Source organism: Balaenoptera physalus, assembly GCF_965194825.1.
Source record: "Balaenoptera physalus genome assembly, chromosome: 1".
Lineage (NCBI taxonomy): Eukaryota > Metazoa > Chordata > Mammalia > Artiodactyla > Balaenopteridae > Balaenoptera > Balaenoptera physalus.
In genome coordinates this window covers 184,231,870-184,252,024 of record NC_138882.1, presented here as the reverse complement: position 1 = coordinate 184,252,024, position 20,155 = coordinate 184,231,870, and the positions used below count along the sequence as shown (strand labels likewise).

Below are 20,155 nucleotides of genomic sequence, written 5' to 3'. Positions count from 1 at the left end.
ATTGTCTCCTGGTTACAGACTGTTTCCTGACTCTTAGTACCATGTGTATGTATGCAGCCTCTCCCCTTCAAATGTGCAAGACCTAGCCAGAGAAAGCTGGAAAACTTACCAAAGGATGTAAAAGAAGACATGCATAAATGGAAAAAAAAAATTCCATGTTCCTGGATGGAAAGACTCAGTTTTGCAAAAATACCATTACTCCTCCAAATAATCTCTGGATTCAGTATAATTCGCCTCCAAATCCAGAAAGTAATTGTAATGAAATGTTATTCTAAAAGAATGTGCCAGAGTAGTCAAAACAGTTTTGAAAAAGAATGCTTGGGGAATGGGGTGGCCTCATTCTGTCCATATCAAAATGTTGAATAAAGTGAAAATACTTAGAAGTAGGGGACCGGCAGTGGAAGAAACAATCGATCAATTAAACAAAATAGTCTAGAAAAATGGCTTATTAAATCACAAATCAGTAAGGGACTGCTAATAAATGTGGAAAATGGGTTATCCATTCAGAAATTAATAAAGCTGGAGCCTCACTTCGTGCCACACATAAAGATCTAAACATTAAAAAAGAAACCAAGAAAGTCCTAAAACTATAGAAGAATAAAGGTACTTTTGTAATATTAGCCTGGGAAAAATGGGAAACTATAAAGGAAAAGATTGACAGATTTGACTATACAAAAAAAGTAAGAATTTCTCAACAGGAAAAAAAAAAGCACCATAAGCAAGGTTTAAAGGCCAATTGAAAAATAAAAGAAAAAAAGAAAGGTCAGTTGACACTGGGCAAAAACAAATGAAAACAAAAACATCCCACATAGCAACATACAAGATTAAAACTTTAACAAACAAAGAGCTTCAACAGAGCAATAAGAAAAAGACAAGCAGGGCTTCCCTGGTGGTGCAGTGTTTAAGAATCCACCTGCCAGCGCAGGGCACATGGGTTCAAACCCTGGTGCGGGAGGATCCCACATGCCAAGGAGCAGCTGGGCCTGTGCACCACAGCTACTGAGCCTGCGCTCTAGAGCCCTCGAGCCACAACTACTGACGCCCGCATGCCAAGAACCCGTTTTCCACAGCAAGAAAAGCCACCTCAATGAGAGGCCCGCGCACTGCAATGAAGAGTAACACCCCCACTCGCCGCAACTAGAGGAAGCCCGCGCGCAGCCACGAAGACCCAACACAGCCATTAATTAATTAATTAATTGATTAATTAATTAAAAAAGAAAGAAAGAAACTGCCAAACTGTTTTCCAGAGTGGCTGTACCCTTTAAAAAAAAAGCAACCAGGAGAAGGTTGGGCAGAGGTCTAAATAGGCAATTCACAGAAAAAGAAATATAAATGGCTAATAAGGATATTCCACTGCATTAGTGATCAGAGAAGTACAATTTGAAACAATTAGATACTCTTTGTCACCAACTGGACTGGCAGAAATTAGACTAATTATATCCAGTGTTGGCCAGCATGATGGAGTGTAAATCAATCCAACATTTGAAAAGGGCAAATGGCAAGACCCAGCCAAACTGTAAATATGTGTGTTCTTCAGCTCTGTGTTTCCACTCTATATACTGTTCCACCATACAGAAATACCCACCCAGGCATCCCCGGATGTACATTGCAATATTATGTGTGATATCAAAGAAGTAGAGACAACAGCTATTATCTAACAACAGTTAAAGCATGGTACAGCATATTTTAGAATACACTTGTGGCTGTAAAAAAGAATGGAGTGGATCTGTATGTAATGATACGGAAGTATACGTTTGACGTATTGTTAAGAAAAAGAAGGTTTCAGAACAATGAGTACAGCGTGATCCCATTTCACTTTTTTTTTTTTTTAAGTCTATGTATGCAGGAAAAGAGTTGGGAGGGCACACACACAGGCTGTTCACAGTGGGGGACAAGGGAGAGGAGGTCTTTACATTTATACACACTTCCATGTTGCTTAAACTTTTACAATGAGCAAATACCGCTTTCAGAATATTTATTTTTTAAGGTATCTTGACCTGAAAAAGGAGTCCGAGTTCCAGCCGTGGCTCCCTCACTTAGCTGAAAATCATAGTGAAGGACTTAACCTTTGTTGGCCTTAGTCACCTTCTCTGTTTAAAAATATATCAGTAAAATTTTAAACTTTTCCATGTTTTTCAAGCATGGTGGGTGTGGCTACTTTTATAATCAAGAAAATAAATAAGCCTCTGTTTTCCTCCTTTAATAAGGGAGTTGCACTAGTTCTCTAAAGATCCTTCCAGTTCTAACATCTAAGAATCTCTGATCTCAGGTTTCCTTGGATTTTGAAATTAAAAAAAAAAAAAAAAAAGCTGGCCCCCGATGTCATGGTTCTCAGTACTAACCCGTGCAGGCATACCTTCGGCCACTGCAGTTTTCGTAGGCTCTTTGCTCTTTCTTTCAGTTCTAGAAACCTCTCCTCCTGGGGCTCTGTTTTTCCTGCCTCTTGGGAGGAGGGGCAGACCCTGCAGGACCGAGGCCTGTCCAGGGCCAGCAGAGCTGCTGGGCTTACTCCGGGCCACAGAGTAAGAGAAGCTATTTTTGTTGTGGGAGCTGCATTGTTGGCTTCTCGCCAAGAGCGCGTGCTTGCTGGTGTGGTCGATGTGTCCTTTCTGCTGCTGCTGTCTCTACCACTGCTTCCAGAAAAAACTTGAGAGCGCGTTTCCCCAGAGCCAGGAGCTTAAACCTGAGACGGGTGTACAGGGATGAGTGCTCTTTTTTGTGTGTTCTTCCCCCTTCTGGCCATTAGAAGGGCAGCAGCAGACCAGAGTGTGGCCGCAATGAGGTGGGAAAGACTTTGCTCCCGGCGCTTTGCCTGACAGGGCCCCCTCCTCACTGTGGCTGCAGAGAACTCAGTCCTGACCTGGGCTTTCTTGGCCTTAACAGAGCTGAGCGAGCTGCCCTCGCCTCCATCGGCCTGCTGGGGTTTCCTCAGCGCTGCAGCTCATCTCGCCTACTGGCCAAATCTCCTCTTTTTAGTCCAGCCTGGGAACAGTGTCCTTCTTGGTGAGGGGCTTGACCTGAGCCTGCCAGGTACCTGGGTCCATATCCAGCCTGGCCGGCTTCCTCAGGTAAGTCCAGCGTCCCATGTCAGCCTCTGGCAAGAAGGCCGTCGGAGCAGGTGCCCACGTCCATCGGCCCTCAGTTTGTGCAGAGGGGCAGCTCCAGGCAGGGCCACTGTGTGGCCAACTCCAGGGGCGGGGCAGGGGGATTTACACTGGGCACTGAGTGTTCATTTATGTACATAGCACTGTAGGTCGTGCCCCTGGAGTTGTGTAGCTCGGTGGCCCTGGCTTGAAGCCTGGTACCACCGGAGACCCACATCATAGACCATGAATTCCTCGCCAGCGTCAAGCTGTCATGGTGCCAAGCACTTACTGAGTGCCTCGTGGGGCCTGGGCTCTAAGTGTCCTCCTGTGCCCTCTGGAACATGCAGTACTGGATAAGCAGTTGGTGTAGGCAGTTTGAGGTCGACTCTCTGTTGGTCAACACAGATACATTCTTTGACTGGTTTTCTCAGCTACCTTCTTGATTCCAGAACTTCCATGGCCCTCCTCTTTATTATCCATTTCTAATCTGGGGGAACTTTTTTTTTTTTCCTTTCAGTTGCAGAGCTACTTTGCTGCATGTGAAGACGAGACCCCTGCCATCCGGAACCACGATAAGGTCCTGCAGCGTCTGTGTGAGCACTTGGACCACGCCCTGCTCTATGGGTAAGAAGGAGGTGGTTTCTGGAGAGGGCTGTACGGAGCAGCAGGGCAGGACCCCTGAGGCCGTGAGTAGCCTCCAGAGGGAAGTCCCTAGCCTTGTCTGCCTTTTATTTCTTCTTTCCCTTAGCAGAAAACGATTTGTCTCACTCGGGTGGGCTGCAGACTGTCTGGGGTTATCCCAGTAATCCATCTCTGAGCGGGCATGATTGATTGGGGAAAGGATTAGCGACAGATGAAATGATGGTGTGAAGGCCTGGCGGTTGCCTGTGGGTCCCGCTGGGAATCCCTTGCTTTCAGCCTTGAGCTTCCTCCTGACACGAAGGCTGGTGGACCAACCGACTTGCAGCTTCCCAGGGTGGCCCCGTTTAGGTCATAGCAGCTCCTGTCCTATTTTCTCAGACTGCAAGACCTCTCATCTGGCTACTGGGTGCTCGTGGTGCATTTCACCCGGAGAGAGGCCATCAGGCAGATCGAGGTGCTGCAGCACGTGGCCACCAACCTGGGACGCAGTGAGTAGCACTAGGTGGACTCGGCGAAGGGACCGGTCCCGCCCTCCCTGTGGGCAGCTTGGGGCTCAGGTGTGACCTCAGGGCCAGCCTGGGAGGCCGAGTGCCTTGTGGTGTCCAATGGCAGAGGCTTGTTAAAACGCCAGCGCCCTCCATGAGGCCTCTCTTCTTCCCGCACGTGACATTTGGCCGGAGCATCGTGGCTGTGAGGAGGCAAAGTGAGACGCTGAAGAGAGCTGGGCTCCTACCAGATCCCAGCCCGAGCACCTAGTGAGGGCTCTCGCCTCTCTCCCTGAGCCAGGGTCAGTGTCAGCTACAGGATCAGTGAAAAGTCCTTGCATTTCTCAGCCCATCTGGAGTTTGCGATCTGCCCCGTTCATCCAAGTTTCCTGGCCAGTTACAGGCTAGGGTCTGACGGGGAAAATCAAGATCTCAGGGTGCAGCGCTCCGTCAGGAGAGAAGGCTGCTGGGGTGCCCGCTCCCCTCGGCCATTCTTCCTGCCCCTCCTGCCCTTGCTGGGCCAAGGGAAGCCAGCACCCTGCCAGACCTTCCTTCTCCTTACTCCTGCCCTTTGTCTGCAGGCCGGGCCTGGCTGTACCTGGCCCTCAACGAGAACTCCCTGGAGAGCTACCTGCGGCTGTTCCAGGAGAACCTGGGTCTCCTGCACAAGTACTACGTCAAGTGAGTGTCCGGAGCGCTATCTCACGCCGCTGCAGAGCGCCCGAGCCCCGTCCCAAAGTCTCCTGTCACACGCAGACAGCACACCGTGGCACCCCGAGGCCTAGCCTGGCGGTGTGTGCTGAGGACACGTCAGTGATGGCCAGAGGGCCAGCGGAGCTTGCCCGTGACGGCTCTGGCCAGGTGTGCTGGTTCCGGCCGGGCTCCTGTGAGCCGTTTGGTGCCTAGTCAGCCCCTGCCTGATCCCACCCTGGCCTCAGTCCTGACTGGAGCGCTCAGCCTCTGCTGGGGTTGCCGCGGGAACAGAGGATTTAGAGCAGCTGCCGAGAGGTGCTGCGGGCCCCGTATCTGAAGACACGGGCAGTAAAGTGTCGTATGGCTCCAAAGCCAGCCGGAGAGTGCTGGAAGGGAGTGGGTGGAGGCCGCATCAAGCTTGGGGTGGAGGAATGTCACACGCCCGAACCTCAGCGCAGCAGGCTTGCGGGGGAGGCGGGGCCGCGCTGGTAACCAGACCCAGAACTACCCTCGCCCCTTCCCATGTCTCGCAGGAATGCCCTGGTCTGCAGCCATGACCACCTGACCCTCTTCCTGACCTTGGTGTCTGGGCTGGAGTTCATTCGGTTCGACCTGGACCTGGTGAGGCGCCACGGCTCTCGCTGCTCGTGGGGGCAGAGGGGTGGGCGCGGTGGGCGCGGTGGGCACGTGGTCCCGCTCAGGGGGCCTGACGGGTGTGGCTGAGTCTGAGCGCCGTCCTTTTCGTTCAGGTGAGGGAACAGCTCAGGGTCCGACCAGTGGAACGGTGTGGGGTTGAGGTGATTCTCTCTTGGCCAGAATCCCTGGTTTGGGGCACTCCTTCCTGTCTCTCTGTCCCAAATTGGAGAAAAGCCGCATTGCCTGGAGTATTTTAGCACTGGAGTATTCTCCTTCGTGATCAGGACGTGAGTCGTCGAGAGACGAGGCGGGTTCACCCCTGTGCCTCCCGGGATCCTGCAAGCCTCTCAGCTCCCTGCTTCCCGGCCTCCCTCACGGCCACGGCCACGGTCACGGTCACGCACTGGAGAGGTGCAGGGCGGCCCAGGAGCTGCAGAGGCTCCTCTGCAGTCTTGTCAAGATGCACGCAGCCACCCCGTCCTAATCGGGTCACCAGCCTAGGTCCCAACCCCGGCAGCACAGACCAGAAGAGGAACTTGGCTACTGAAAAGTAGTAGAAACTGGAGCAAATGAGCGACTCTAATATACAAGAGGTCTAGGAGGGTCAGAAGGCCCAGTGGGCACTGTCATCTCTGGGCCCCAAGTCCACAGCCTTATGAACCACAGCCGTTCACAGTCCTCCTTTTAACAGCTTGTTTCTGGATGTAGTACCTTAAGGACATAGATTGCCAAAGAAACACTGGCCTGGGAGGGTGTGAAGGCAGATCCTCGGAAGGCCGTGCCTTCGGGCCCACCGAGGCCTCCCGTCACCCAAACCTGCCTCTCCCCCTCTCTCCCCAGGACGCCCCCTACTTAGACTTGGCCCCCTACATGCCCGACTACTACAAACCCCAGTACCTGCTGGACTTTGAAGACCGCCTCCCCAGCTCGGTCCATGGTTCGGACAGCCTCTCCCTCAACTCCTTCAACTCTGTCACCTCCACCACCCTAGAGTGGGACGACAGTGCCATCGCCCCATCTAGTGAGGGTGAGTGCCCAGGGCAGGGAGGGGTCTGGCCTCTGTGGCAAAACGGATTCTGAGCCGCGTTAAGCCTGGCTGAGGGGAGTCTTTCTTGGCTGCTTCTGGTCCAGTGGTGGAAATTCGGAGTGAAACGGGGCCAGTCGTTTCCCAGATCTTCACTTCCTCAGAGTCCCTGTGGTGGCTCAAAAACTGATATTGGGGATAAAAAGCCAAAATGAGATCTTATGAATGTTAGACCCTTTTCCAGAAACCTGTAGCCATGTGCCCAGGGCAGTTCTCTGAGGTCGGGGGGATTAGCAGGGCAGCCTGGAAACTCTTCCTGACATTCCAGGGGTGAGTGCCACCCACTTCGGGGGAGTTCATCCTACCCTCGATTCTAGGTGGAAAGAGGCTATACGCAACCCCTAGAAGGAGGAGGGAGGACCCGATGGGTCTAAAGTTTGGAGGAAGACTCGCCCCCCCTTTCCCATGGGTCCATCGACTTCTGAGTCCCTCCCATACCTGCCAGCATGTTGGAGGTGATCACACTCCTGCCATCAAAGACTGAAAAAGAATGTCCTCACGCCTGTAGGTCATTTGTTATCTTGGTCCAACAACTGGTTGGGACGGCCTGATTTCTTCCAAACCTTCGGCCTCCGTGTTCATCTAATAAAACTGGTTGTTTTCCCACCTTCGTCCCCTGTGGGAAACCAGAACTCTTCATTTATGGCACCCCACCCCACCTCCAGGGAAGGGGCTCCAAGCACAAGTGCAGCCCCAGGGACTCCCTAGAATTGCATTAACATTGAGACCTTGACCTTCTTTCTTTATTTCTGCCTGTGCTGTGGCGCTGTGTCCCAGGGAGGGACATGGACTCACTGTCAGCAAGGCTTGTGTTGCTCGTTGTAGAAGCAGGAGACGGCAGCTCAGTCTCCTTGGGTTGGGCTCAGGGGCTGCCGCCGAGAAGCCGGAGGGACGGGCCTCCAGAGAGTGGCCAGATTGCCCAGGGGAAGAAGTGTCCCCTTGAGCCCGCCTCCAGAGAGTGGCCAGATTGCCCAGGGGAAGAAGTGTCTCCTTGAGCCCACCGCATCTCAGCTGCTGGGTGTGGAGGGAAGGAAAGCAGGGACAGGAAAGGAGGTTAGGTACAGGGGAGCCATGTTCTTCTGGGGTTGGAACCGATTGCCCCCAGGTCTTTCTAGCTGGTCAGAGGCTACTGGGCCAGTACCGGAGCAGAGAAGGAGCTGGGGTCCTCATAAGTTCCCCTGAGGTTGTCAGATAAAATGTAGAAAGTTTAATTTTTCCTCTCTTGTTTTCTCCCAATGTCTCCCACCCTGTTGCCCCCACCCTCCCTGTCCTTCCACTGCCTGTGTTTCTAATCTTCAGTTTTGTCCCTCATTTTTATAGATTATGATTTTGGAGATGTGTTTCCAGCAGTGCCGTCTGTACCCAGCACAGACTGGGAAGGTGGGACAGAGTCCGCTGTTACCCTCTTTTCCTGTTTTGCAATGTTTCCATACCAAGCTTGCTGCATGATTCAAAATCAGCTCATTATTTATAATACTGTCAATGATCATAATAAAGCCAAGTTTGGTGTTCTGATAGATGGAATTCTGCAGTAGGAGAACTTGACCTTGAGTCCTAGGCCAACCCCTTCTCCCAGTACAGGACTCCTGCCTTTATGCAGTGGCCTTGTGGAGTCGCTAAGTGTCTGCGTTCCGGGGACACACGGATCACCCTTCCTGATTCCAGTGCCACTCAACGCACCAGATGTGCGCAGGGAAACACTGCCTTGGAACATGTGGGTTGTAAACTCCTATTTAGGTCCGATGCGCTTCTGTATCAGAAGCATCAGGAAGCAAAGGCAGAGGGCTTGATTCTGTTCTTAATGGCTTCCTCTCGGGTGTTTTTGAAAGAGATTGAGGTCCAAACGAGGGAAATTGCCCTGGCATGACTGAAACTCCCTCTAGGGAGATTCTCTTTGAAGTTTTAAGGCCGACTAAAATAAAATCTGTCAACCCTCCCACCCTGTCCGCTAGGTGGCAGCAATGCTTGGGCATTTTTCTGCTGGTGACGCCACTTCTGGGCTTGAGAACAGTCGTGAGCTATTCCCAGGATTCCCGGGATCACTCCAAGCAGGGGACATGTTTCTGAGAAGGTTAATCCGTCCTCCTTAAAGCTGAGGCCATAACCAGACCCCCCTTACTAAACAGCCTCTTGCCCTGTGGGCCGTTTCCACCCAGGGTGGGGGCACGGGGGCAGCCTCTGGAGGAGGAGGTGCCGACTGGTCACCCGGAGCCGCGGGACGGCGGTTCTCCCTGCTGCTCGGAGCTGAGCCCCGTGTTGTCAGAGCCGTCATCTGAGTCATGGGTGATAGATGATCTTTTCCCAAGTAATGCAAGTGTGCAATAGCTTAAGTTTGAGGGAAATAAGATACCGCATTGGGAAAAATAAATTATGTCATCTGGCCAACAGAGTACCATGGAAGAGTCCCCTGTTTTAAGTTAAGATTAGCTTGAAATCCAGAATTCCATCATAACAACATCATTCATCCTTTCAGCCTCTCTTCTCGCAGCGCACATGCTGGGCATTGATTCCCCGCCCCCCCGCCCCCCCACCCCCAATCTAACAACTAACCCCCTCCTGACCCAGCTACCTGCTGCCTGTTGCAGTCACTTGACAAGCAGGGCCTGACCCTCGTCTGCAGCCCTCCAGAGCTCCCTGTGGCCTGAGAACTAACAGCCCACTCACACTGCTTGCTCGGGCCGGGCCAGGCTCCAGGGCGGGCTAAGATTGTCCCAGCAGCGATCTCCTGCTTTCCTGAGTTCCTAGAGCACTGAAGAATCCCTGAGCCGGTTCTGGAAGCTTACTTGGGGAGGCTTTGTCTTCTCCTCAGACCTGGAGGAGAGCAGGATTTGGAGGGCAGCTCTGGGCCCTGGGGTGGGGATTGGGGAGGCCTTTCCATGGTCCTTGGCTCATTTACATAACTGGTGAGTAGGGACTTCCCCAGTGGTCCAGCGGTTAAGACTCCGCACTCCCACTGCAGGGGGCACGGGTTTGATCCCTGGTCGGGGAACTAAGATCCCGCATGCTGCTGCGCAGCACAGCCAAAAAAAAGAACTGGTGGGTATCGCAGCCTTGACCCCCACCACGTCCGATGATCTGCTTGCCCACCTCTTGGGACCCCCTCCCCAAGGGGGATGTAACCGCACATCTCGGGCTGGACCAGGAACACGTGGGCTTGGCAGGAGGCTTCTTTCAGACTGAAGGGCAGGCTTTTCCGCATCTGAGAACTAGGGCTCTGGCTCGGGTCCCTGGACATCTGAAGAAAGTCTCATATTTCACTAGTGTTTTTCTGGCAGAGCTGGGAGTTGTTTTTTGTCCCCTCCTTTGTCCTTATATTAAAAGACAGTGTACTTTTGATGATGTGCTGCGCCAGCAGACAGCTGCCCAGTGGTTTCCAAGATCCACTAAGCAGGTTGGCCCTTCCAGATGAGGCTGAGGGTGGGAAGCATGTTTGCCACGTCTCCTTTGGCAGATACAGGCCAGCAAGATGTGTGCGAGCTGCAGATGGAGCGTGAACATCCTGTGTGCTTTGCCATTAACTGTCACCCAGGCTATTCTGCCAGCATGGGCGGCCTCCCATCTGCCCCTGGATGAACACCCTATGTGCTTTCGTGCTGACACTCCCTCCCCTCTGTGTCCCGTTCCAGTGACGTGGGATGGACGGTTGGAGGTGAGGGCAGCCGTTAAACCAGCTTCTCTCTAGAGGGGCTGCGTCATCTCCCAGGGTAGAGCCCTGGGAGAGAGTGTGCCCAGAGAGGACCAGTAGGCAAGCTGAGGTTTGGATGAAATGGAGTTGGCAGCACCCGCCTTAAAGGGGTGCCTGCTGGGATGTCGAGGGAGAAGGGCCCACAAGGCATCTGTGGCGGCGAGGGGGCAGTCACTCTGCGCACCTTTCTTACTTCCTCTGCCCTCTCCACCGCGCTCTGGGCCCTCCTTCCTGCCCTCCCCCCCGCTCCTCACCCTTGGACTACCTAGCCTGGCCTCACAGCCTCTGTACCCCTCATTTTCTCTGATCCTGGTTCTCTTCTCTCTTCCTTGGTTCCTTTGTATCTGCCACTGTGGGGGACCCTTCAGGGGACTTTGGGTATCTCAGTCTGGTCAGGGGTGTCTGGCGCTAAAGGAGGCTCTAAGGTTAGCCTGAGAGGTGTGCAGCCCATCTTTTGAGGCATCAAGGTCACCATCCCCAAGGGGCTTAAGCCTGGAGGCTGCTTAACCTTGGAGCTCTTAACTCAAACTTGGCCACATTGTTGTGAGCTCTCGGGGGCCCCCAGTGGTGGTGGTGGTGATGGCATCCCTCCAAGTTGCTCTTAAAGCACAAATCCCGTGTCCTGTTGGCCTGGGGCTTCTACTCCTAAAACAAGGCCACCCCGATCAGATTTCCCTGAAAAGAACTCACCTGCCTCCCTCTTGAGATAAGGCATGCTTTGGGGGCCTGCTTTCCCCAGCTGGTGTCTGACGGGCTGTCTCGTGTTTCCTGTTCTCCCAGATGGAGACCTCACAGACACTGTCAGTGGCCCCCGCTCTACTGCCTCGGACCCGACCAGCAGCAAGGCTTCCACCAAGAGTCCCACCCAGCGCCACAACCCCTTCAATGAGGACCAGGCAGAGACTGTGTCCTCCTCCGACACCACCCCTGTGCACACCGCCTCTCAGGAGAAGGGGGAGCCCCACACCCCGGACTTGCCAGACACCTGCACAGAGCTCGAGGTCATCAGGTCAGTGGGGAGGGGCCTCGAGAAGCTGGGTGAGTGTCCTGGTGTCCGTCCTGTCCACTCCTAGCATCACTTTTTAGTCCACGCAGACTAGGACCTTCCTCCCCCCGAGGGCATTTGGGCACCTTCCCGGAGACTAGGTACCTCTCCCCTGCTCAGTAGTTCTTTGATCAAGAGGAAACAGAGGGCCCGAGCCTGGAAGATGGGTGACACAGGCATCAACATGGCTGGCTTCTGGGGCCATGCCCAGACTGCTGGGGCATTTGTCCGGTCCATCCAGAAAGCACCTTCAGCCTGGACTTCATTCCAAGGGAGTTCTTGGCTATTAGAGCACAATTTCTGAGATTCGTACTAATTCTAGTTCAGCATGGCTTGCTGAAAGAAGAGCATCTTGGGGCTTCCCTGGTGGCGCAGTGGTTGAGAATCGGCCTGCCAATGCAGGGGACACGGGTTTGAGCCCTGGTCTGGGAAGATCCCACATGCCGCGGAGCAACTAGGCCCGTGAGCCACAATTTACTGAGCCTGCGCGTCTGGAGCCTGTGCTCCGCAACAAGAGAGGCCGCGACAGTGAGAGGCCCGCGCACCGCGATGAAGAGGGGCCCCCGCTCGTCGCAACTAGAGAAAGCCCTCGCACAGAAACAAAGACCCAACGCAGCCATAAATAAATAAATAAAATTAAAAAAAAAAAAAGAGCACCTTCATCATACTGCTGGGGACGTAACAGGGAAGGAGGAGGTGGATGACAGGTTGGGAAACTCGGCCCCGAGCCTCCTCGGCTCCCTGACCTCCCCGGCTCCGGCTCTTGAGTCTCTCCGCCCTGAATAAGAAGATGTGCATGTCAGCCCTCCCAGAGGCTTGCCGGCCCAAGGTGGGGGAATTGCTCCCCAGTGACTGGAGCCAGGAGTCCAGCTCCCACAGGCTGGTTGGAGTCTAGAGCAGCTTGAGTGGTTTCAGACCCAGGGTTGCTTAGCCAGGCCCACTCCAGCCAACTCGGAACCAAGGTGCCAGGAGTTTGAGCTCAAAAGGCTTTGATTCTTTTGAATTTTCCATAATGACCCCGAACGGAAAGAAGGGTCAGCTCAGGGTCGGCTGCCCACATCCTAGGGGGAGGCTGAGTAGTGGGGGGCCACTGGTCTGACCAGCCATGGCCTGTTTTCGTTCCCTAGAGCACAGCTAGCCCAGTGGTGCCATCAGCTAGAACTCACAGGACCCGCTCAGGACTTCCTCTGGCCGCTGCCGTCTGTGCCTCCCTCGTGCTGGCCCTGCTTCTGCCGGCAGTGGGAAGTACTTGGGGCCTGAGCCGCTGTCAGCCCCCGGCCCAGGGCCTCCCACCTAGTGCTGCCCGGGACCACTGAAGCTCTGGCTGTGCTCTCAGAGGTCCCTCGCCCAGGATCACCTCTTTTGAAAGACGTTGTTTTTAAATGATTTTTTTTTTTAATTTTTATTTATTTTTTGGCTGCATTGGGTCTTCGTTGCTGCACGCGGGCTTTCTCTAGTTGCGGCGAGCGGGGGCTGCTCTTCGTTGCGGTGCACAGGCTTCTCATCACGGTGGCTTCTCTTGTTGCGGAGCACGGGCTCTAGGCACATGGGCTTCAGTAGTTGCAGCACGCGGGCTCAGTAGTTGTGGCTCGTGGGCTTAGTTGCTCCGCAGCAGGTGGGATCTTCCCAGACCAGGGCTCGAACCCGTGTCCCCTGCATTGGCAGGTGGATTCTTAACCACTGAGCCACCCGGGAAGTCCCAGATCACCTCTTTGGACCCAGCCCGTCTCGTTGCCCTCAGTACTGGGGTGCTCAGATTCAAACCTCTCCCCATCACTACCATCCAGGGTCACCAAGAAGAAGAAAACTGGCAAGAAGAAGAAGCCCAGATCGGATGAGGAAGCAAGTCCACTCCACCCGGCCTCTACCCAGCACACATGCGCCAGGCGGGGCAGTGGTGACACCCTCGTCAGCAGCCCAGGCCCCGGGCGGGTCTCCCCAGACAAGACCCTCGCCTCCGCCCGGGAGGAGACAGAGGGGCCCGGCGGCACAGCCGAGGGCAGCGAGCGCGCAGAGCCCGGCCAGGTGGGCCTGCTCATCCCCGAGATGAAGGACACCTCCATGGAGCGCGTGGGGCAGCCCTTGAGTAAGGTCATTGATCAGCTCAACGGGCAGCTGGACCCTAGCGCCTGGTGCTCCCACGTCGAGCCCCCCAACCAGTCCTTTCGGACTGGCTCTCCCGGGGACGCCCCGGAGAGGCCGCCATTTTGCGACTTTAGTGAGGGGCTTCCAGCCCCAATGGACTTCTACCGCTTTACCGTCGAGAGTCCAAGCACTGTTGCATCAGGTGGCGGCCACCATGACCCTGCAGGGCCTGGCCAACCGCTGCATGTTCCTGGTAGCCCTGCGGCTGCTGGCCAAGAAGAAGAGGGAGGAGGACGAGGACCGGGACCGGCGTCTCGGCCCCTAGAGGACACGCCGGGGGAGACGCGGGAGCCAGAGGCCCAGGAGCTGGAGACCCGGCTGCCCCTGGTCGGCGAGGGACCTGTGCCTGAGCGGGAGCCTGGGGCCCAGGAAACCCTTTGCCGACTCAAGCGAGAGCAGCCCAGCCCTTGTCTGAGCAGCGCCGAGGACTCTGGGGTGGATGAGGGGCAGGGGAGCCCTGCTGAGATGAGCCACTCGGCAGAGCTCAGGTGAGCCAGTCTGTCTATGCCGCTTGCCTGAGGTGCCCCTGTCGTTGCTCAGGGCACGTCGGGCATCTGCCCTCCAGATACACCAAGCACAGCTCCCGGAAGACCTAGCCTGGGCTGGGAGGTGGGAAGGGGTGCGGTCCTCCCCTCCCTCACTTTGGCTCCCGCTGGGGGGCAGAGCCACTGCAAACATGAGACCTCGGGGTGCCTGCGTCGCCCCCGTGCGTGTGTGTCGTCTCTGTGCACCCGTGTGGCCTCTCGCGCCCCTGCCCTAGCCTGACACCTCGCCCTCCCCGCACTTGCCCCCCTCACAGCGTAGACAACAATCACTTACTCCTGCTGATGCTCCACGTGTTTCGAGAAAACGAAGAGCAGCTCTTCAAAGTAAGTCCCAGGATCTCAAGACTGAGCAAGAGCCGGCACAGCAAGGGCGAGGCCGCATGGGCCACCGCCTCCGCTCCGAAGGGGAAGCGGGCGGTCTGGGGCAGGGCGGGCGCCGCAGTGCCTGACCTCTCTGCTTCGGCCCCTCAGATGATCCGGATGAGCACTGGGCACATGGAGGGCAACCTGCAGCTGCTGTACGTGCTGCTCACAGACTGCTATGTCTACCTGCTCCGGAAAGGTGCCCGCCGCCCCCGGGCTAGGCCAGGGCAGCCGCCGAGGGCACGTGGAGGATGAGACTGGCCGCCGCCCTCATTCCCTTCCCCCCGCCCCGAGTGTCTCCCTGCTGCCGGGCACGTGGTGATGAAACGGGTTGTCAGCAGTCCCAGCTGCCCCGGGACACGAGCCTGGGGCCCCTCCATGAGCACCCCATGTCGTTCTCCCACCTCATCGTTTCAGATCGCAGGGCAGGGACGGGTCCTCGTGGAGAAAAGGTCTCAGAGAAAGGGGCAGCGGGAGGACAGAGAGGCCACTGCGGGTAATAGACATTGGGGTCTCCTCTCTCAGGGGCCACAGAGAAGCCATACCTGGTGGAAGAGGCTGTTTCTTACAGTGAACTTGACTATGTGTCGGTGAGTTCAGGCTCCGTGACTGGTGTGTGCTGTAGGGCAGGGCTCCTCGGGCCGCCCCGCCTCAGCCCCGCAGAGCAAGGCTGACCCCTGCCTCAGCCCCGGGGGTGGGTGCCAGCTCTTAACTCCAAGCAGCTTCTGTACCTGATGCCGGGGATAAGGAGCAGGCTTGAGGGTACCTCTTCCTCCGCTGTACATCTGACCATCCCTCCCCACCTTGTGGTGACCTCAGAGCGCACTGCCTCCCTCCCCAGCCCGCCCTCAATCTGGCCACGGCTGCCCCTTCTGGCAGCTGCGGCCAAGCCCCGTGTGCATGTGAGGGTGTGGTTTCTGGCAGGTGGGCCTCGACCAGCAGGCAGTGAAGCTGGTGTGCACCAACCGCAGGAAGCAGTTTCTGCTGGACACGGCAGACGTGGCCCTGGCCGAGTGAGTGACACGCCCCCTTCTGCAGGCCTGGAGAATCAGCATCCGCCACTGGCCTGGCCACACCCTTGGGGCTGGAGGGTGGGAAGTGGGGTACGAAGGAGTGGAAAGCAGAGATAAGTTCCTTCTGGAGCCTGCAGGCCGGGCAGAGAAGCAGGGAGGTGACAGGCACACTGACCGACTGGTGCCCTCAGACCCTCAGTGGCCCACAGAGAGGAAGGGGGCTGGCAGGAGTCATCCCCACAGGAGAGAAAGCACAAGCCCGGCTGCGGGGCCTTGGGGCCACACGTGCCCCCTGTGCTTCCATACGGAAACTGTCTGTCCTGAGATCAGGTCTTCGTACAAGTCCTGCTGCTTCCCTTGAGGTCACAACCCAAGACCCCTCGGCCACTGGGAAGGGTTAGGCCTTTCCCGGCCACGGTTTGATGACCATGGACTGCTGCCGCATCATTGCCCCACCCGCCACCCGGAGCTCTGGTTCCAGCCAGGTCCTCCCCCCCAAGATCCTGTGACCCCTTCAGGCCGGAAGTCCCCAGGACTATGCCATGTCCCTTTGAGGGGTGGGGGCCTCGGGCCTCTGACAGCAAACCCCACTCCACGTACAGGTTCTTCTTGGCTTCTTTGAAGTCAGCCATGATCAAGGGCTGTCGGGAACCACCCTACCCCAGCGTCCTGACTGACGCCACCATGGAGAAGCTGGCACTGGCCAAATTTGTGGCCCAGGAATCTAAGTGTGAGGTAAGCACCTGGGGAGGAGGGGGTGTTGTCCCCGAGATGACAGCCCTGGTATTAGGGTCAAGAGGTGCAAATAGCTGTCTTTAGCGTTTCTCCGTCACCCACCTGGGAGGGGCTCTCCCTCCCGGCCTGTCCCCCTCCCCACTCGGGTTGTGTCCTTACCCCGCCAGCGGCCACTCCTGCTTCTGGCCCAGACCTCACCGCTCTGTGCCCTGCCCCCTCCCCAGGCGACCACCGTTACTGTGCGCTTCTACGGGCTTGTGCACTGGGAGGACCCCCAGGATGAGTCCCTGGGCCGCATCCCCTGCCACTGCTCACCCCCTGAGGGTGCCATCACCAAGGAAGGCATGCTGCATTACAAGGCGGGCACCTCCTACCTGGGCAAGGAGCACTGGAAGACGTGCTTCGTGGTGCTCAGGTGGGAGCCCCCGCAGCTCTGGCCCGGAGGTTGGGATGGGGGACAGCGCCCTCCCCGTCAAGGGCTTTGGAGTACACATCCCCTGGGATCCCAGATCTTCTCTGTGGAGCCAGCCATCTGGGGCCCGAGGAAGCCCAGAATGCCCCAGGTGAAGACTCGGGCTGTCCCCCGGGCTGGGGGCACGCGCTCCTGCTGTGCCTCTGCAGTTCTTCCTCCACCGTCCCTGCCGTAGAAGGCAGGCCCCGGGCTCCTTGGCCTCTGGGGTTCAGGCCCCAGCTTGTGGGGGTCCCTGGGATCTGGGTTCCACCCGGCCCCCAGTTCCTTGGACAGGCCTCACCCCTGCCACGTTGTGCCCCTGCAGCAACGGGATCCTCTACCAGTATCCCGACCGCACTGATGTCACCCCCCTGCTCTCGGTGAACATGGGGTGAGTGTCCTGGGCGATGGGAGGTGCCGGGCAGGTGTCGGGGCCTGTGTCGCTGCCTGAAGGTCAAGGCTCCAGCTGGGCCTGAGCCTCAGGGCTCCCATCCTCCCTGGCTTGAACTGGCTCTCCCTCCTGTCAGTTCAGCCTCCCCCCCCCCCCCCGCCTCGGCCCCACCCCCATTTAGTGCCCTGGGGTCTGCTGAGCTCTGGGTGCACGGGGAGGGGGTGGGGAAGCAAGAGGAGCCCCCTGCCCGGAAAGGATCCCGTCAGGTAGGGGAGGCAGTCCCCCGATCTGATAGGGGAGGCGGTCCTTTCCCTGGGAAGCACTTGACCTGATGGGGAGGATGGACACACACACGCTTGGAGGAAACGTCAGGCCCGTAAGGGGAGCAGGAATGAATGTGCACTGATTCTGAGAGCGCAGGAGCCAAGAGCTGATTCTCAACCCCTCACCTGGCCCTGGTCAGGTATCTAGACGAACCTTGGCGATTGTGGAGATAAATGGTGTTACACAGAAAAGGGGCAGGGCTGCCCAGCAGCTTTGCGCCTCTCCTTTGACCCGGAGGGGTCTGGCCCACCTTCTGGTGTCCTCCAGCCCTCGGGACTCCGGGGCAGGCCAACCCCAGGGGCTCCGCCCGTGCCCCCTGCCCCCCTGCCCCCTTGCTCCCGTTTCACCCTCCGCCTCTGGCCCAGGGGGGAGCAGTGCGGTGGCTGTCGGAGATCCAGCACCACGGACCGGCCCCACGCCTTCCAGGTCATCCTCGCTGACCGGCCCTGCCTGGAGCTGAGCGCCGGCAGCGAGGCCGAGATGGCCGACTGGATGCAGCACCTCTGCCAGGCCGTGTCCAAAGGGGTGAGGGCCTCCTGCCCCACCGCTCACTGCCTCCCAACCCGACCCCGGGTCCCTGGGGTCCCTTCCCCAAGCCCACGCGAGTCATGCAGCAGCCTCTGAGGACCAAGATGGGACTTCCAGGGGCCAGCCCAGGAGTGAACCCTGGAGGTTAGGGCCGCCTGTGGCCTGACATTCCCACCATCACCCCTGTCGGCCCCTGTACTCCTGAGGTGGGCGGAGCCTGCCTGGCCTCTGCAGGGAGGGGCAGAGGGGCTGTCTGGCCCCTGACGCGGGGAGTCCTGGTGCAGATCAGCCCTGGAGAGCTCCAGCTTGCCTCTCCCCTCCGCTCTGCCGGTGCCCTTCAGGTCATCCCCCAGGGGGTAACTCCCAGCCCCTGCATCCCCTGCTGCCTGGTGATCACGGATGACCGCCTCTTCACGTGCCACGAGGACTGCCAGACCAGCTTCTTCCGCTCCCTGGGCGCTGCCCAGCTGGCCGACATCAGCGCCGTCTCCACTGAGCCGGGCAAGGAGTACTGTGTGTTGGTGAGCCGGTGGTGGGGGATGGGCAATGGAGGCAGGCCCTGCCGAAGGAGCGCTGTGTCTGCTCACCTGGGGCCCCCGCTCTCCCCAGGACTTTTCCCAGGACAGCCAGCAGCCCCTCCCACCCTGGGTCATCTACCTGAGCTGCACATCTGAACTGGACCGATTCCTGTCTGCACTGAACTCCGGGTGGAAAACCATCTACCAGGTACCCGGCTGCCCAGGCCCCTGCAGAGCGGAGCCATTTCCTAGGGAAAGGAGCCCTGCACGGCACAGACCGAGGCAGGAGTTGGGGGCCTAGGGCAGCACCATACTAGGAGCTCTGGGATGGACATGGACGTGTAAAACCAAAGGGGCAAGACCCTGCCCTCCCAGTGAGTGTGAGGCTAAAGCTAAGCATAGAGCCCAGGAAACGCCATTCCTGACCTTCTCAGTTCCCATGAAAAAGCCGGCATTAAGTGCTTCCGGTGGGGCTAGAGCTGTGCCCGGATGATGGGGGCACGGAGCTCAGCACCAGGCTGAGAGGGCCTCATCGGATGCCTGGACAGATCGCAGTTTGAGCACGTGCTGCGCGGCCCCGCGGAAGCTCCGGACCAGCCCTGGGCAGAGTTCCATGGCCCGCCTCCCAGCCCCACCCCCAGACCCCTCCTCCGAGAACCGGGGCCTTCCCTGGAAGGAGGCGGCTCAGGGAGCCTCACCCCGTTGGCCTGAGCCCCTCCTTGAGCAGCAGGAGATCTCAGCAGCGTGGATATAGTTCCAGGGCAAGGTTACACCTGGTGCGGGGGGACCCCACGGCCCCTCGGCTCCCTGAGGGCTCTTGGTACAGCCCTCAGGTTCCCTGCACGCCCCACACAGGTGGACCTCCCCAGTAAGGCCATCCAGGAAGCCTCCAACAAGAAGAAGTTCGAGGACGCCCTGAGCCTCATCCACAGCGCCTGGCAGCGGAGCGACAGCCTGTGCCGGGGCAGAGCCTCCCGGGACCCCTGGTGCTGAGGCGGAGCTGGCTGGCGTCCTGGAGGGGCAGGAGAGGGAGGCAGGCGAGCGGCTGCTCGGGCCCAGGCTCCCACCCTCGTTCCCGGGCAGCAGAACCACCGAGTGGGGCTTGAGACAAGGTCTCCCTCCCAGGGATCCAGAACGGGTGCTCAACACCCTGGGCCTCCTGCCCGGCAGGTGGCAACTGGGAAGTGCTGGGGGCAGAGGGTCCGAGCCCTATGGGCTCTGCAGATGCACGGCCCCCTTCCCCGGGGCCACCGCCTCACTCCACGAGGGGGGCAGAAGGACTGGGAGGGCAGGAGCCCCTCTTCCTCCCCTGGGTCAGGGGCCCGGGCAGAGGCTTAGGCCGCCCTGGGGGCTCTGAGTGCCCGGCCATCCCTGTTCATGTTTGAACATTCACCCGGCTGGGAGGGAAGCTGGAACACCGCGGTCTCAGTGCATGTCTTCTCCTCACTAGCTCCATCCCCAAGCACACTGCTCCCTGCCTTCCAGGGCCCGGGGGGTTGCAGGGGGCCGGGATGGCCCTCCCTGGCTACCAGGAGGCCCTGCATGTCCACGGCCCCCTACCTCCCCTCCTCCAAACCTGGCAGTGCCTGTAGGACCCAGGGATCAGGCCATCTCCTTTTGCCAGGAGCAAAGGGGAGGGAGGAGGGCTTGGAGAGGAGCAAAGCCCACCAGCCTGTGTCCCCTGCCTGGCTGGAGCCAGGTCCTTCCCAAGACGGCCCTCTGGGGGAAGGGGTCAGGTGGCCTGGGTTTTGTTTTTTAAAATAAAACAGACATGTTATATTGCCAA

At 57.8% G+C, this 20,155-nt stretch overlaps 1 protein-coding gene across 3 annotated transcripts in view; it reads left to right on the top strand.

The window, feature by feature from the left end:
- The window catches only part of PLEKHM2 (pleckstrin homology and RUN domain containing M2), a 38,853-nt gene extending 18,698 nt beyond the window's left edge, over positions 1–20,155 (top strand). Inside the window, exons 2-20 of one of the 3 annotated variants that reach the window (XM_082412650.1) lie at positions 3,604–3,710; positions 4,107–4,216; positions 4,795–4,894; positions 5,440–5,527; positions 6,383–6,569; positions 7,947–8,006; positions 11,092–11,320; positions 13,144–13,989; positions 14,301–14,370; positions 14,518–14,608; positions 14,935–14,999; positions 15,334–15,422; positions 16,025–16,157; positions 16,382–16,572; positions 16,934–16,999; positions 17,689–17,848; positions 18,193–18,372; positions 18,461–18,577; positions 19,225–20,155. In XM_082412650.1, the coding sequence (XP_082268776.1) occupies positions 3,604–3,710; positions 4,107–4,216; positions 4,795–4,894; positions 5,440–5,527; positions 6,383–6,569; positions 7,947–8,006; positions 11,092–11,320; positions 13,144–13,989; positions 14,301–14,370; positions 14,518–14,608; positions 14,935–14,999; positions 15,334–15,422; positions 16,025–16,157; positions 16,382–16,572; positions 16,934–16,999; positions 17,689–17,848; positions 18,193–18,372; positions 18,461–18,577; positions 19,225–19,362 (3,027 nt within the window). In that variant the 3' untranslated portion in view covers positions 19,363–20,155. Of the gene's footprint in view, positions 1–3,603; positions 3,711–4,106; positions 4,217–4,794; positions 4,895–5,439; positions 5,528–6,382; positions 6,570–7,946; positions 8,007–11,091; positions 11,321–13,143; positions 13,990–14,300; positions 14,371–14,517; positions 14,609–14,934; positions 15,000–15,333; positions 15,423–16,024; positions 16,158–16,381; positions 16,573–16,933; positions 17,000–17,688; positions 17,849–18,192; positions 18,373–18,460; positions 18,578–19,224 lie in introns of those variants that run through there. The other 2 variants (XM_082412651.1, XM_082412652.1) reach the window with 2 other exon arrangements.